This window comes from Octopus bimaculoides, chromosome 3, assembly GCF_001194135.2.
Source record: "Octopus bimaculoides isolate UCB-OBI-ISO-001 chromosome 3, ASM119413v2, whole genome shotgun sequence".
In the NCBI taxonomy this organism is placed as follows: domain Eukaryota; kingdom Metazoa; phylum Mollusca; class Cephalopoda; order Octopoda; family Octopodidae; genus Octopus; species Octopus bimaculoides.
In genome coordinates, this window is record NC_068983.1 from 54,904,415 (window position 1) to 54,923,558 (window position 19,144).

Here is a 19,144-nt window from a genome sequence, read left to right on the forward strand (position 1 = left end):
ACGATCTCGCTCGAATGTCTTTATACGTGCCATCTGGCACAAGTACCAGGAAGGCCATGCTGGGCACAGGTGCCATGACGATTTCGCTTGCCCCAACAGGTCTTCGCAAGCCGAGTTTCGTGTCCAATGAAGTAGACGACGTTGGCATGGGTGCCAGTCGTCGAATTTTATTCGATTTCGATTTCACTTGCTTCAACAGGTCTTTGCAAGTGGAGTTTAGTGTCCAATGAAGGAAGGTACGCATAAGTGGGCTGGCTGAAGTCTTAGATTTAGGTCTCACTTGACTTGCCGGGTCTTCTCATGCACGGCATATTTCCAGAGGACTCGGTCAGAAGTCGTGTGATTTGAAAGAGATTTGACTGCTCTTTCTAGCATAGCAAATGACTATGCTGTGGCTCCCTTATTGGCTTATGTAGTAGAGTAGTGTTCTGTCCAAATGATTATTTGTTTATTATCCACTTCAATAGTAGCTCTTTGAACCTGTGAACTTTAGAGAATGATCAGGCAGTTTAAATAATTTCCCAGACTGTGAGATACTCCTACTTGATTTTTATATTTTATATGTGATTCTAATAGCAGACATGACTTGTGTATTATATCTTATATATACACCATTTTCTACTTTTTAAAAAAAAATTAAATGAATGCTTGAAAATTACACTTTAATTTTTTTTTTAATAATTAACACAAGCTTGCTAAAGGAAATTGAAAAATGTTATCTTGATTAAACAATGGAGAAAATTAATATTTCAATGTGAAAGTCACTAAAATTTATTCTTTAGATATTATCATATGAAACTATTATCATGTATGAAACAAATTTTTAAATATATATAAAGAATAAATTGAAATTTAAAATATTCTCTTTGATACATTTTCATGCCGTGTCTGAATTTAAATATTAGCAAACTTATGTTTTTTTTTTTTAATTTTCAAAACATTTGAACAAAAATTTAAAATATACATAAGAAAAAAGTAATTGTTTTCTCAAATGAAATATAGCTCTTTTTAGTTACTTTCATGTCGTTTGGACATTGCTTTGTTAATTTGAAAAGAAAGGGTAACTAGAATTTTGATATTCTTTTAGAAAATGTAAGATTTCTACAGTTAACATTACATTTGAAATATTTGGTACACATCTTGGAAGGAATAACTAGTACATGGTTTCGGGCTTCAGAAGTTTGTTTCTAAACCAAGTGGTTCTAGGTTTGTTGAATGCGTGTTTCTTCTATTGTGGTTGTGTATTGATGTTTGTGGAGCTTGAACGTAACTTAATAATGACCAGGTTATTTTGATAAATTCATTATTTTCAAGATCAACTAAAACAAAAATAGTGTATTTCAAAAGAAATATTGTACTAAAAGTGTTAAATTTGCATCTTGTGTTTAGGGAAGGTCGTTATGCCAATAAAAAATTTAATAAACACACACACAGGTTCAATCCTACTTCTTTATTTTACCAACTAATTATCCAATGGTTTCTTTAATGTGTTGATTGAATAACTGATCGGTTGTTGGTTTTCTCTGTCCTTTTGTCGCTGTTCACAACCTCTTCGATGACATGCCTTCACTCTTCAAGTTTGCGAATAGCAACAAAAGGACTCTGACAGAGAAAACTAACAACTGATTGATTGTTCAGTCAATATATTAAACAAACCATTGGATAATTTGTTGGTTAAATAAAGATGTGGTACTGAAATAGTGCATGTGTTTAATTTTTATTAGCATAGTGACCCTCCCTAGACATAGTATTTGTTTCAACACACAAATTTACATAAAACCTCTTACTAACTAAATACAGAAGCGATTTACAGTTATGTATGTAAAGCTGCATGTTCTTGTAATCTAAAAGCTTCTTGATGGGTTTATTACATGAAAAATAACCAAGTTTCTATGAATTATCATCCTTACACTCCTATGTGCTGAATTCAAATTCCACGCTGTTTGACTTTACTTTTATCCTTCTGCTGTTGATAAAATAAAGAATAATTACCTGTAATTGACATGGATTATGAACAATAGAAAAACAGGTGCCTGCATAGACACTGAGATTCTATATGCTGTTGACAGGAGATTCAGCTGTTATTACACTGCGGGACATCTGTCTCTGAGGAAACCCACAGCAGGGTGAAATCATGTGACCCTGCAGTTTTGGATTAAGTTGATTATATCAACCTCAGTGCATAACTGGTACTTATTTAATCAGCCCCCGTAAGGATGAAAGGCAAAGTCGACCTTGGCAGAATTTGAACTCAAAACGTAGTGGCAGGCGAAATACCACTAAGCATTTCGCCGGCGTGCTAACGTTTCTGCTAGCTCGCCGCCTTAAAAGTAAGTTATCAGTAAGTCATTTCTTTTATTGTTTTCCGAGCATGAAGAAATGAGAACTTGTGCTATTTCCAAAGATGATAGGAAACTAAGTGAATCTGCTACAACCAGAAATTTAAAGCTAAAACTTATGTCACAACATTTGTTGTGTGTTCATGAACATATCTGCATATCTAGCAAATCTTGCTTAAGCAAGCACACATATAACATATGTACATATATCTATGGTGAGTAGCTTGCTTACCAACCACATGGTTCCAGGTTCATTCCCACTGCGTGGCACCTTGGGCAAGTGTCTTCTACTATAGCCTCGGGCTGAACAAAGCCTTGTGAGTGGATTTGGTAGACGGAAACTGAAAGAAGCCCATCGTATATATGTATATGTATATATAAATATGTATGTGTTTGTTTGTCTCCCCAACATCGCTTGACAACAGATGGTGGTGTGTTTACATCCCCGTAACTTTGCGGTTTGGCAAAAGAGACCAACAGAATAAGTACTAGGCTTCCAAAGAATAAATCCTGGGGTCGATTTGCTTGACTGATGGTGGTGCTCCAGCATGGCCGCAGTCAAATGACTGAAACAAGTAAAAGAAGAAAAAGAGTAAAGAGAGTGTACATGAATGTGTATGTGTGTGTATTTTTTGTGTATGTGCATATATATATATATCTATCTATATATATATACATGTACACATATACACATACATACACTGTGTATGTGTGTGTGTGTGTGCATATATACACATATACACACCCTATTACCTTATCTATATGATTTTTGGCATATATATAAACATCTACGCTTATGTATGTGCACACTCATACACCAACACACATATACAATTTTTGATGGAGGAAGCAAAAATTTTAATTTTGCAGATAATCATGAGTTAATTAGCTCATGAATCAAAACTCATTTGGCAAAATAGTTTGTCTATTTCACCTAATTAGTTTTCATTTCATAATAGTTGTTATTACATCATTAGTCCTTGTCATTTGGAATTTGGCAAACATATAAGCTCTTCTAATTACATGTTTTACAGTATTCTTGTTCAATGTATGTCTCTTGGTTTTTAGCTTAAAATCTTAAGACTAAAATAGCTACTAATCTCACCAAGGCTGTGTAAATAGTAACACTAATCCTTACTTGGTGTAAAGATTTGGACAGCTAAGATTCCTGTCTTAGTAAAAACTAATAAAAGATAAGCCATTGTTTTGCTTGGGACTTCACTTGCTAATTTAATTTACTTATCTTCATGCAACATATATATCTGATTATTTATTTTTTCACTTATAAAATTATTCTGGATTTTGTTGGCCGAAGCATCGCTTGGCTGGCTTGCTACAAGAGAAACAAAAACACAGCCAGTTGCCAGGTAGTGAGCTGGCAGTAGATTAATTGGATACCATTCACAAACAGCCTTAGTCATGTGATTGGTTTCACAATGTGGTCAATAGCATTCATCGATTGGTTGGATTTTTCTGACTTTCATGATGTCATAGCCAATAGCATTCATTGATTGGTTGGAATTTTTTTCTAACTTTCATGGTGTCATAGCCAATTGCATTCATCTCCTTTGTATTATCCTCATTTAAAAATATATCTGAATGTCAACTGAGTTCTTATGGAAGTTGTAAGACCCAGAGCTTCACACTGATTTTAATTGTATGTGGCTAAGTTCACCTGACTGAGGAATGCATCAGCTTGCCAGATCATTTAGTATTGTTATGAGAAATAAAAGGGTGTCCTATCCAGAATAGGAACAGAGAGAGGAGGACACAACCTCATCTTTCATTTAACCTTTTGATGCCACACATGGTTCCATGATACATGTTTCTTGTTTTAAAATAATCTACATTAAAACCTTCATGTTAATTTACATCCCCTACACCAGCTTAATAACAACAGTTATTTTACTAAATTATTCATTATTTTCAAAATTAGTTGAAACAAAGCCAGTGTATTTCAACAGAAATTTAGTAACAAAAGGGTTAAATGAAAGATGTCAGTCTGTCTTTGTCTGTCTGTCTGTCTGTCTCACTCTCCTCTCTCTCTTTCTCTTGGATAGGATACCATTTTATTTCTCATAACATTACTAAATAATCTGGTAGGCTGATCTATTCCTGACAGTTTGGTGAACTGAGCCACATGTAATTGCATGCTGCTGAAATATGCAAAAAAAAAAGCAAAACAACAAAAGACCCTTCTATGAGCTCCTGACCCTATGAGTTAGCAGTCTAACATAACGTCCACTCAAATGCTTCACCTCTACACTACAATTTTCTCTTATTTTTTTTCACATTCATTACCAAATTATTTGGAGCACCATGGAATAATTCTATGATCATAGATTATGTCTATCGTAAATTAGCTTCTCACAGACTCCCATCTCTTTTTCTCAGTTATATCTACACCATTGCTACTCAAAGTGGTGGTCCGCAGGCCGATGCTGGTCCGTGAGCCATCAGCTGCCAGCATGCGGCAAGTTCCCAGAAAAGAAAGAAACATTATAAAATGCTTATGTAATATTGTATTATTTGTTTACAAAATAAATATAAGATAAAAAACAATTGTCAGCTTGTATTATCATCATCATCATCATCATCATCGTTTAACGTCCGCTTTCCATGCTAGCATGGGTTGGACGATTTGACTGAGGACTGGTGAAACCGGATGGCAACACCAGGCTCCAATCTAAATTTGGCAGAGTTTCTACAGCTGGATGCCCTTCCTAATGCCAACCACTCAGAGAGTGTAGTAGGTGCTTTTACGTGTCACCTGCACGAAGGCCAGTCAGGCGATACTGGCAACGGCCACGCTCGAAATGGTGTCTTTTATGTGCCACCCACACAAGCCAGTCCAGGGGCACTGGCAATTGTTTTCGATATAAATTAATATTACTAAGAAATATTCCTGGTCCCTGACACATTGGAAAAAAACTGCCGTCATGCCACATCAGACAGTTTGAGAAGCACTGATCTACAGAATTCAAAATCAGTGCTGAATACTAACAAGTACTATAAAACATGTCAGTTTTTCAGCACTTCATCAGCTTAGAGCAAGAAATTGTTCTTTCTTTGCAGAATGCTGTTTATTTTTGACTTGCTATGGTGATGTTGATGGCTGAGCTTTCAATCTAACTGAAGGAAACTATAACTGTGACAGAAGCAGTATTAATTCCAAGGGGTAATCTCCGACTTAACATGGAGGTTGTATTAGAACACACAATACTGTGTTATTTACTTTGAGAGGACCTCTCAAAAGGGCTCATGGTGCATAAATATGAATGCTTTTATGCACCGTGAGTCTATATAAGGGGTCTTTTCAATGTAAATAATGCAGTATTCTGTGTATAACACAACATCCATGGAAATAAAGACTGCCCAAAGGGAATTATGCTTTCATCAGCTTTTTTCCATTGCTGATACTATCTGTTGGTCAGAACTTCTGACAAATGTCACCATTTTTTCTTATTTTTCCCAATGAGAGAGGATTTAAGTGCAAAATGCACAGAGAAAGACTAGTCGGCACAAGGCATCCCTTGTAATGCTTTGACAATTCTGGGAGTCTACCATTCTCAACTGGCATTTCTTTATCAACATCAACACAATAAAAAATAAAATTGACTGCAATAGGATTCGAACTCACAACACAAAAGATTTGGAGTTCACACTGCAAAGCATTTTAACCAATGGTCTAACATCTCTACCAGATTACTAAGTTACAGAGACGTAAATATACCAACACCAATTGTCAGGCATTGATGGGGGACAATCACACACATACACAACAAGCACAAACAAATGCACACACACAACAGATTTCTTTTAGTTTCTGCCTGCCAAATCCAGTCACAAGGCTTAGGTTGGACCAAGGCTAGAGTACAAGACACTTGTCCAAGGCACCACACAGTAGGACTGAACCTGGAACCATGTGGTTGTGAAGCAAACTTCTTACCACACAGCCACACTTGCACTCATAAATCTTTGGTGGAAAATTCTGATATCAGTAATTCTAAAACGGGAAGTTTGTATCATAGAATGAGAGGCTGGTTCAGGCAGGTTGGTATCAAAATGGTTAATATGGTTGGTAGATCCTCTAGCATTTATGGTAAATAAATACTGGTGTATGGTGAGAATTTCAAATTTCAAATTCTTGCCACGGTTATTTTTGCTTTAAATAAATACTGAGGTTTTAATAAATAAAAACAAACAAACAAAAGTAGAGGAATTTCTTACAAGTAGACCTTGTGCCAAAGAATGAAATAATTATTTATTGATTTCAGAATGATAAACGATTTAAGTTTTCCATAGCCAGACTCATAAAATTTCTAAATTTGGTACTTTGCCAGACAGTTTCTCTTGCATACTGTAGCTGTGTTTGTGATATACTCTATAAACATACGACACAGGACATATGGTGTGTGTTTATCAAACTTTTACAAAGATGCCTATAGTTATTAGCACTAAATGCAACACAGACTACATTCTTTTCAAAAATTATTGAATTATTTTTATTATTATTATTATTATTATTATTATTATTATTATTAAGGCAGTGAACTGGCATAATTGTTAGCATGCTGGGTAAAATGCTTAACAGCATTTCGTCCATCCTTACGTTCTGAGTTCAAATTCCCCCGAGGTTGCTTTTGCCTTTCAGAGTTGATAAATTAAGCACCAGTGAAACATTGGAGAGGATGTAATCGACTAGCCTCCTCCCTCCAAATTTCAGGCCTTGTGCCTATATGAGGAAAGATTATTATTATTATTATTATTATTATTATTAAGGTAGCGAGCTGGCAGAATTGTTAGCATGGTGGACAAAATGCTTAGCAGTATTTTGCCCATCACTACGTTCATCATCATCATCCAGTGTTTTAAATCTGGATTTTGTCCCTGTTAACGGAGATGGCTGGATCTACTTCAATGCCATAGCAACCGCCCTCACGCAGTCTTACCATCGTACCCAGTTTTGGGTATCCTCCCTTCTCAAGCCAACCCTCCCAATCTCCTCCTCCACCTGTCCCTCCACATTTTCCTTGTTTTTCGCTGTCCATTTACCTCAAGCTCAAGCACCCTCCTCAGAACATGCTCTTCATCCCTCCTCAACACATGCCCATACCACCACACTCCATTCGCCCTTGCCAGCTGTTCCACCGATTCCTCCAACCCCAGCATCCCCATCAAGTCCTCAGTCCTCCTCTTATCAAACAGCTTCACTCCACACGTCTCTCTCACCATTGCTCTCTCAGTCCTTCTCAAAATTGCCATCTCCCTCTCTCCCTCAAACACCCTGCCTCACTCCCATACAGCATTGCAATTCTCATGCAACACCTGTAGACCCTTCCTTTCATCTTCAATGACAACCTTTTCCCATAAGTTCAAATTTGGCTGAGGTTGGCTTTACCTTTCATCCTTTTGGGGTCAATAAATTAAGCACCTGTTGAGTACTCGGTTCAATGTAATCAACTGCCCCCTCCCCCCAAATTTCAGGCCTTGTGCCTATAATAGAAAGGATTATTATTATTATTAAGGCAACGAGCTGGCAGAATCGTTAGCATGCTGGATGAAACAATTTGGTATTTTGCCCCTTGCTATGTTCTGAGTTCAAATTCTGCCCAGGTCAAGTTTGCTTTTCATCCTTTTGCAGTCGATAGATTAAGTACCAGTCAAGTACTGGGATCTATGTACCCAACTGTCCCCCTCCCCCAAAGTTTCTGGCCTTGTGCCTATAGTAGAATGGATTATTATTATCATTATTATTATTATTATTATTATTATTATTATTATTAAGACTGTGAGAATCATTAGCATATGGGACCTTAGTGGCATTTTTTCAGGCTCTTTACATTGAAAGTTCAAATTCCACCAAGATTGACTTAGCCTTTCATCCTTTCGGCGTCAAAGAAATAAGTACCATTTGAACACTGGGGTCGATGTAATCAATTACCCCCTTCCCTAAAATATCAGGCTTTGTGCCTATAATAGAAAGGATTATTATTAAGGTGACAAACTGGTCGAATCATTAGCTTGTGGGGCTAAATGTGTAATGGCATTTCTTCTGACTCCTTATGTACTATTGAGTTCAGATTCTGCTGAGGTCAACTTTGCTTTCAACCTTTCAGGGTCAATAAAATAAGTACCAGTTGAACACTGGGGTTGATGTCATTAACTATCCTCCACCAAAAAAAATTGCTGGTCGTGTACCAAAATTTGAAAAAAAAATTATTATTATTCTCATTGTCATCTTCTTTGAATTCTGTTTCTGTTTCTTGTCGAGTGTCTTCTTGACACCTAGGGCAGAGAAATGCACTGTATACATTGATGGGCCATTAAAATAAACACACCAGATTGTTCATTTATAAAGTTATGTGATAGAGAAAAAAGGGAAGAAAGATATAGAGAAAAGGGGAAGAAAGACGGAGAGAAAAAGGAAAGAATAAAAAAGTAAATAAAGAAAATAAAAGGGAAAAAGGGAAAAAAATTTTCAGTGACACAGCGCTTCTCAGTATATGTGATATACCAGCTAAGACAATCTTTTGCACTTCCTGTATGGATGGTAAATTATTATTATTATTATCACTATTAAGGTGGCGAGCTGGCAGAAACGTTAAGACGCCAGGCGAAATGCTTAGCGGTATTTCGTCTGTCTTTACGTTCTGAGTTCAAATTGTTATTATCATTATTATTATCATTATTAAGGTGGCGAGCTGACAGAATCATCAAATTAGTTGCTACTTAAACATTTTCGTCTTATACCTTAGGAATGAGAACCCAGGTTCGAAATTTCTCCAAGGCACCTGATGAAGGCTGGAGGGTACATCAGCCGAAACGTTGTGTAAACAACAAACAAGACGAGGACAAATATCCATCAAATGTAAATAATGTATAAGTGATGTAATTGATTTCTTTGATCAAAACCTTCAAGGCTGTGCTTTGGCATGGTTGCAGTCTCATGATTTGAACAAATAAAAGTTAAAAGGCATGGTTGTGTGGTAAAAACTTTGCTTCCCAACCATATGGTTCTGGGTTCAGTCTCACTGCATGGAACCTTGGGCAGGTGTCTCCTACTATAGCCTTGGGCCAACTAAAGGCTTCTGAGTGGATTTGATAGATGGAAACTGAAAGAAGCCCATCACATATATATGTGTGTGTGTTTAACTTTGTTTCTGTGTTTGTCTCCCACCACTGCTTAACAACCAATGCTGGTTTGTTTACGTCTCCTAACTTACTAGTTTGGCAAAAGAGACCAATATAATAAATACCAGGCTTTACAAAAAAAATTTTTTTAAAATAGATATAGGATCTGGGGTGGATTCCTTCAGCTAAAAAATCTTTGAGGCAGTGCCCCAGCTTGGGCCACAATCTGATGACAAACAAGTAAATGAAAATTAAAAGATAAAGGGAAAAGAAAAACAAGACCCATACCATCCATAATCAAATTTCAAACCAAAGTGTTTATTTTACTGGTCAGTTAATTCTTTGTCCCTGGTCAATATCCTTTGTAACATTACCAAACCACTTGCTCTGTCCATTCTTTGTCATCAAATTAGTTGCTACTTAAACATTTCCCTCTTATGATATTTTTTTATAAAAGGATATTCATATATATACATATCTCTCTCTCTCTCTCTCTCTCTCTTTCTCTCTCTCTCTCTCTCTCTCTCTATATATATATATATATATATATATATGAACACACACACACACATATATATATATATATATATATACACATATAAACATCTTCATTTAAGAGAGAGGGCTATATATATATATATATATATATACACACATACACATATATGCATATATATATATGTAGAGAGAGAGAGAGAGAGAGAGATGTCATTTGAGACAGTGATACAGTAAAGTTGCTGCTGCTGTGAATGTAATTAAAATTCTTCAGCTAAATGGTGTTTCTGATAAGAAAAGCTGTTTCAGTACCATTGTCAATGAGCTTGTTTACTTTGGCTGATTCTGTGAATGCTAGAACTAGCCTATGCTTGTTGCTACCTTGCCTTAAGATCTTGTAGTCATAACATGTAGCTAATTCAGTAGTATTTCAAACAAATTCATTCCAGATCTTTTTCTTTTTTTTTTTTTTTTAATTTTTTTTTTAACAGTTAGTTTCGGAGTTTTTTCTTTCCAATATTTTTCAAAGTACTTTTTGTTGTTTTTGGTTTTTATTTTTCCCTATATATTTATGTTGAACAGTTAAATAGTTTATAGAAGGAAATAGTGTTCTTTATATATATGTATTTGTTATATACTTGTCTGTGTGTGTATATTTGTATATATATATATATATATATATATATATATGGCTCTGCAGGTCGTTATGTGTGTGTGTGTATGTGTGTGTCTAACTCCATGTAGTAGTGTTGTATATACATGGATGTTTGTGTTATGCACCTATATCTATCTATCAATCCATCTGCACGTTTGTGTATGTATGTATGTGTGTATGTATGTCTGTGTAGACGTGTGTGTGTGTGTGTGTGTGTGTGTGTGTGTGTGTGTGTCCGTGTGTCCGTGTGTCCAACCCATTACCAGCATGGAAAACAGATGTTTAATGATGATGATGATGATGATGGAAGCATGGTTGTGTGACCATATATACACACTCGCTCCGAAAAAGCAGTGTGAACACACTGAGGTAACATTTCCTGATATTTAACAGTTATCAAGAGGCAGCAGTGATACATTTTGAAACCAACAAACAGACCAGTTCAGTTACATCAGTCTCCCTAATCAGTTATATACACTGGCTCAGACATACTTGTGTGTGTTTGTGAGAGAGAGAAAGCGTCTGAGAGAGAAATGAGAATTTTACGAGGGTGTGATATAGAGTAAGAAAATGGTGAAAAAAATGTAATGTATATATATATATAGATTTTGTGGTATAGGAAAGAAAGGTGTAAATTCACCTACTTTGTGGGTCCTCTTGTAATGTTGATCCTTTCCAGCTGCGATATAGCCATAGGAGCCCTACCTGCCTAACTTCTGACCAAAACCATATGGCAAATTGCCTCAACTCACTCACCCACCATGTCCATTCGAAGCGACAGCTCCAAAGCAAAAGGGGCCCACACTAAGTCATTCTTCCATTCACCCATTCACCTGACCTCCCTCATTCCTCTCCTTCTGGCAAGGCCCCATCGGCTGTTCACTTGTCTTCACTGTTCATATACTTCTGGCTGCCATTTGAATGGCTGCCATTTAAGCGATGTCATTTTTCATATGTGTTGTTGCAAAATTTGACTTGTGCATATTAATTTCCATTATGTCCTTTATATTGTATCAAAATTTTATGCATTTATTTGTAAAGTTAAGGAAGTTATTAAAAACTGAAACCCATCAGTCACTTTTGGGACACCCTGTATGTATATATGTACATATATATATTCTCTAACCCCTTGCATTGTACACAGTTCCCTTGGTTCCACCCCCTCACTCGGCTAAGAGGTTTTAGTTTTTCAAGTTACTTCTCAACCCTGTCGGTGGTTCTGGTGCTATGTAAAGGGCATCCAGACATAGCAACCATACCAGAATGGGCAATTGGATTCTAGTGCAGCTCTCCAGTTTGCCAACTCCTGCCAAACCGTCCAACCCATGCCAGCATAGAAAACAGATGTTAAATGATGATGATTATATATATATATATATATATATATATATATATATATATATTTGAAGGCTTAATTAGAATTAATACAGTTTTGAAGTGTAAAGGTAATTTATTTAAAAAATTACTTTTTAAATAAATGTTATGAAATCTTTTATCAGCATGTTACTAGCCTTTTTTTGGGGAAGAAGTTTTTTTCTAGTATGTGAGTGCTTTTATTTAACCTTTTCAAACAAGTGTTTTATATATATATATTTTTGGTGCAAATGGCTTTTTTTATATGGCACCAAGTTTACAATCCCGTAAATAATAATAATGGTATTTTTATATAAGCTTAAAGCTTATGGTGATCACCGTGCAATGACTAAAGAAAATAATCTAATAAAAGGGCATTTAAGCCCTCGACAGAAAAAAGAAGTCTTTCCTATCCGCGTGGGAGTGGAACCCACATCCCTTTGTTATCGTGACTAAGTGTGTTACCTTTACACCAGTGAATCAGCCTTCCCATTTCTGTCAAATTTAAGAACTATAATAGTTTGTTTGTTTTTATGTAAATAAACTTTCTATATGCTTTTGGTGAAAATGTTTTTTTATACAGTGCCGAGTTTACAAGTCAGAAAATAATAATGATAATTTTATATCAGCTTAAAGCTTATGGTGATCACCCACACATACATACACAATTGCCATTAATGCCCGATACAGGTCAGTGGCTAATCAGATAATATAATCCATGCCTGTATGGAAAATGGACTTTAGAAATATGATGATGATGGACTTCTTTCAGTTTCCCTCTCTCATTTCCTCTTGCAAGTCTTTGGTGAGCATCTGTTGAACATTAGACTTACAGCTAGCTGATACAAAACTGCACAGATGTTTTACAAATGAGGAAGATGTTTTGTTCATTCATTTAATATCCATTTGTTCATAGTAGTTTAGCTAAGATGGGAAGTTATTTGAAGCAGGATCTTACAACCAGATGCTCTTTTAGTTAAGTGTCACCTGGTTTTCAGCATATGGTTTTTGCCTAAGTGGTAAGAAGTTTATTTCCCAACAACATGGCACCTTGGACAATTGTCTTCTAATACATCCCTGGGCTGACCAAAGTGTTATAAGTGGATTTAATAGATGGAAAGTGAAAGAAGCTCATTGCGCATGCGCGTGTATATACATACATATATAACATCTATATATACATGTAGATGTATGTACATATATATATGTATATATGCATATGCTCACATATCATTTGTATTATATATATATATATATATATATATATATATATAGGTACAGGCGTTGCTGTGTGGTAAGAAGCTTGCTTACCAACCACATGGTTCCAGGTTCAGTCCCACTGCGTGGCACCTTGGGCAGGTGTCTTCTACCATAGCCTTGGACCTACCAAAACCTTGTGAATGGATTTGGTTGGCAGAAGACTGAAAGAAGCCCATCCTATATATATATGTATATATTTGAGTGTCTGCGTTTGTCCCCCCCCTCAACCGTCACTTGACAACTGATGTTGGTGTGTTTATGTCCTCGTAACTTAGCAGTTTGGCAAAAGATAGATTAAATACTAGGCTTACAAAGAATAAGTCCTGGGGTTGATTTGTTTGACTAAAGGCAGTGCTCCAGCATGGCTGCAGTCAAAAGAATAAAAGAATAAATATATATACACACATGTGTGTGTCTCTGTGTCTGTGTTTGTTCCTCATCATCACTTAACAACTGGTTTTGTTTTTTTTACATCCCTGTAACTTAGCGGTTCAGCAAAACCCACCGATAGAATAAGTATCAGGCTTTTTAAAAAGTATTTAGTACTGGGGTCGATTCATTTGACTAAAATGTCAAAGCAGTGCCCCAGTATGGCCACAGTTGATTGACTGAAATAAATAGATAAAAGGAACATATTTTTACAAGAAGAAAAGGAAGAAAAAATACATTAAAAGTATAGAAAATCAAATTATGGAGGGAAAAAAACCCCAAACTGAAAGGAAACAACTGTTCAATATATTTAATAACACACAACTCAAAATCAATCTTGTAACATGAGCTGTGATTTGAAGGGGTTTTGGGTTACTATTTCTGGCAGACAGCAACAAGTACTATAAAAAAATTAATAAAAAAATTCAGGCATGGCTATGTGGTAAGAAGTTTGCTTCCCAACCACATGGTTCTGGGTTCAGTCCCACTGCATGGTACCTTGGTCAAGTGTCTTCCACTATAACCTCCAGATGACCAGAGCTTTGTGAGTAGATTTGGTAGACAGAACTTGAAAGAGTCCCTTTGTGTATATCATCATCATCTTCATCTTCATTTAACGTCCGTTGTCTATGCTGGCATGGGTTGGATGGTTTGACCAGGGCTGGTAAGCTGGAAGGCTGCACCAGACTCCAATCTGATTTGGCATGGTTTTCTATATAAATATGATATCACTTATACTCTGTGTAAGTCAGACATTTTTATATGCATTGATACGTACATTTTTTTGTATTAAATGTATTAAATATTTTTTGTATAACAACTTGGCTAACTTGCTTGTCCTTACATTTACTCCTCTACCTGCTTAAGTTCAAATCTATTGAGCACTACGAAGTGTATTCTATGCAGAGAATACCTGTCTCTAATCTATAAACTATAAATATATATCTATGCGTGTTTGTCCTTCCCATCACTTGACAACCTGTGTTGGTGTGTTTATATCCCTGTAACTCCACAGTTTGGCAAACACTTTCGTCACTATTGGTCACTACCAATAGAATAAACAGCAGGTTTTAAAACAAAAAAAAACCCCCACTGGGGGTCAATTTATTTGACTAAAAATTTTTTCAAGGTGTTGCCCCAGCATGGCTTCAGTCTAATGAGGGAAGCAAGTAAAAAAAAAATACATTGGAGTGGCTGTGTGGTAAGTAGCTTGCTTACCAACCACATGGTTCTGGGTTCAGCCCCACTGCATGGCACCTTGGGCAAATGTCTTCTACTATAGCCTCATGCCGACCAAATCCTTGTGAGTGGATTTGGTAGACAAAAACTGAAAGAAGCCCGCCGTATATATATATATATATATATATATATATATATATATATATATATATATATATATATATATATATATATATATACATATATACACAGTATATATTATGTATATGTTTGTGTGTCTGTGTTACTCCCTACCACCATTGCTTGACAACTGATGCTGGTCCGTTTACATCCCCGTAACTTAGCAGTTCAGCAAAAGAGACTGATAGAATAAGTCCTTGGGGTGATTTATTAGACCAAAGATGGTGCTCCTGCATGGCTGAAGCAAATAAAAGAATAAAACGGAAAGATATATAATACAGTGTGTTGTGTGAATGTCATCCCTGAATTTTTCTCCTTCAATGAAATAAGTTGGCAGCATTTAACAACATATATTTCTTTTGTTGGTTTACCCCTTAGCATTCAAATTCTTTTCTACTCTAGACATAAGGCCCTAAATTTTTGGGGAATGTCCAGTTGATTAGATCGACCTCAATACACAACTGGTACTTAGTTTCTTGACCCCAAAAGATAAAAGGCAAAATTGACATTGGTGGAATTTGAACTCAGAACATAAAGACAGACGAAATACCGCTAAGCATTTCACCCAGCATACTAACATTTCTTATTTCTTTACTGCCCACAGAGGGGACAAACAAGGACAGACAAACGGATTAAGTTGATTATATCGACTCCAGTGCATAACTGGTACTCATTTAATCGACTCCGAAAGGATGAAAGGCAAAGTCGACCTCGGCGGAATTTGAACTCAGAACGTAGCGGCAGACGAAATACCACTAGGCATTTCACCTAGCATACTAACATTTCTGCCAGCTCGCTGCCTTTAGCATTCAAATTATTCTCTCAAATGCAATATTTATTCAAATTGTTATGTATTCATCATACATTATCTCATAGCTTTTAGATTTCGATGATATGATTGTTTATTTTTAGAATGACATTGTAGGGTATGTGTGAGAGGCCAGATATAGCTGAACATAAAACAGATAGAGTATTTGGGCTGGATGTGACCATTTTAAATGCTATAGGTTTAAACTTCATAAAACTGATACAATTTTAATTAGTATCTTATCCAAATTTTATTTTAATTTTCAGATATTTACATTTTATTTGGCTTTCTGTGGAATTGGTTTAAAGAATGCTCAACAATATGAGAAATCGCTGCTGGAAAACAGACGAAACCAGGTTTGTGCTGTCTTTTAGTTGATTTTTTTGTTTGTGTGGTGCTTTTAAAAAAAAAAAAAAATTTTTTTTCTGTAAATTTTGGCTAAATGCTTCATGAATAGTGAAAGTAGTGATTAAGAGCTGGTAGGTTCACATGCTAAACCAGACCATAAATAGATCCACTCAGTCATGTTACCTGGAAAACAACAACAATGATGATAATAATAATAATAATAATAATAATGGTAGTAATAATGCCAAACCAGTGAAGTTGAATACAAATACTTAGTATGATTCCTCTTTGGAGTAGTACCCAGCTGTTAAATACTTGTTATTCGACAGAGAGAGAGAGAGAGAGAGAGAGAGATAGAGAGAGGAAAGCAGAAAGGGAGAGAGAATGAGAGAAGACAGGTGAGAGGGGGAGAAAGAAATGCTATTCTACATGCTAACAAGGAATATTGGATGTAAGAAAAAGGAAAACGAAACAAAAGTTTATGATGGCAGCATATGCTTGCAATGTGTGTGTGTGTGTGTGTGTGTGTGTGTGTATGTGTACATATACTTGTGTGTGTGAGTGTATGTATATACGTATGTGTGTGTGTGTGTATGTATATACATATGTGTGTGTGTATATATATATATATATATATATATATATAGATCACAAATTTTATTACTGACGAGAGATCACATCAAAAGGTAACTCTACTGAAGAGTTGGCTATTCCTGTGTTTCTTTTTTTGTTTTTTATGTTCAAGTAAATATCTTTTGCCTGATACTTAGAGGGGGGGTAAGATATTGATGTGTTTTGTATGCACAAAGCCAATTTTTTTTATTTGGAATGTATATATGCACTTATACATAATTTTATATATATATATATATATATAAGACTATATATATGTAAGTGCATATATACATTCCAAATATATATATATATATATATATATATATATATATACTTGTGTGTGTATGTGTGTGTATATGTAGGTATAAGCTACATATATATAAATATATGTATGCATAAGCTATATTATATATGTATATATGTGTGTGTATGTGTGTATATATGTATGTATAAACTACATATATAAATATATGTATGCATAAGCTACATTATATATGTATATGTGTGTGTATATATATATATATGTATAAGCTACATATATATAAATATATGTATATATATGCATAAACTACATTTTGTGTGTGTGTATATGTATGCATAAACTACATTCTATGTGTGTGTGTGTGTGTATGCAGTACATTTATATAAATCTGTATGTATGTATGTATGTATATGTAGTTACCTAAATCATGTCTGATGTTATTGACTTTAAAGAGATGAGCCAGTTTTGTATCATTGGATTTTCTCGGTTTTCAAGTGAGAATATTGCCATGTTATCCAATAGTTACAGCTATGCACCCAATGGTGGCGGTGATGACAAGGAGGATGATCTGCGTTGTCGTTTTTGCATATGCTGTTTCACCATGTTCATATTAGTTTGATTAGATTTATGGAGACGATATTCTATGACTGGATGCATTTCCTGTTGCCAACCTTTTCCTGTTTTCTAAGGAAGGTATTTATATTTCAGGAGTGTTTATACATCAGAAACAAGAAAACAGATATGCTACCGTCAACCGAATGGTGTCATTGCAAAGATGTGTTGAAATAGCTCATTCATACACACACACACACACACACACACATACATTCATACAGACTCTCATGCACAGATACAGACACGCAGACATATACACACACCCTTCTTTCATTTAATATCAGTTTTTCTATGGATGAATACATTCTGTTGATGTTATTTAATAACTGGATGCTCTTCCTGTCAGCAACCCTTACTCGTTTTTCAAGTTAGGAATAATTTTATCCTCATGTCTTTGAAAGCTAGAGGTAGAGAAGCATTTTATTGACAGGAAATGTCAACTAACATTATTCTGTGTACCTAAGTCACTTTCCATGTGAAGTGAGGAATTCATATTAACATGCATGCTTTCTCACTCACACACAAACACAGGCATATACTTTATATGAGGTCTGATCAATAAGTATGTGGACTGTAGCCATACTAATGAAGCTAAATCATGAAGGTGTGTAGCAAGTGATTATCACATTGACCATGACAGAGAAAGTTGTCATGGTGATACCTACTCAGAAGCTGACGCAAAGTTGCAGAAAGAGTATGGAGAGGAGTGTATGAGCTGCACACAAGTGTACAAGTGGTTCAGACATTTCCGGGATAGCTGACAGAATGTGGATATTGACGAGCATTCTGGGAAACATGCAACCAGCAGAGCTGAGAAAAACATTGCAACTGTGAGGGTAAATCGTTGAATTACTATCCATGAGTTATCAGAGGATGTGCAGATTAAGTTATGGGTCAGTTCAGTCCATTATCAATGAAGGTTTGGGTATGAGATGCGTGTCTGCCAAGTTTGTGCCAAAACTGCTTTCAGCTAACCAAAAGACATTCGGGTTTCAGTTGCACAAGATCTCTTTGATTGTGTCGAGAATGTTGAAAACTTTGTTGAGACCTCCGAGCAGGTATTGCAAAACTTTTGGGAAAATTTGATGCAGATTCTCTGCTCAACTTTCTCTGTCATGGTCAATGCAATGATCACATGCTACACACCTTCCTTCCAAGCACTGCTGCAAACAGTGGAAGTGAGCTAGAACGTTAAAACTTAGTGTGCATGCACAGCAGAGTTCAAGATCAATCTCTGCTAAGCGGCTTCAGTCTGCATGCTTTAGTTTCGTTACTACGGCAACAGTCTGGATATTCATTGATCAGACCATGTGTGTGTGTGTCATCATCATCATCGTTTAACGTCCGCTTTCCATGCTAGCATGGGTTGGACGATTTGACTGAGGACTGGTGAAACCGGATGGCAACACCAGGCTCCAGTCTGATTTGGCAGAGTTTCTACAGCTGGATGCCCTTCCTAACGCCAACCACTC

The 19,144-nt window shown here is 35.8% G+C and overlaps 1 protein-coding gene across 4 annotated transcripts in view; it reads left to right on the forward strand.

The window, feature by feature from the left end:
- LOC106879863 (dual 3',5'-cyclic-AMP and -GMP phosphodiesterase 11) overlaps nt 1-19,144 on the forward strand; it is a 237,486-nt gene that overhangs the window by 76,318 nt on the left and 142,024 nt on the right. For all 4 annotated transcript variants that reach the window (XM_052966180.1, XM_014929579.2, XM_014929581.2 and 1 more), the window contains one exon: nt 16,099-16,188. In XM_052966180.1, the coding sequence (XP_052822140.1) occupies nt 16,099-16,188 (90 nt within the window). The remainder of the gene's footprint in view (nt 1-16,098; nt 16,189-19,144) is intronic.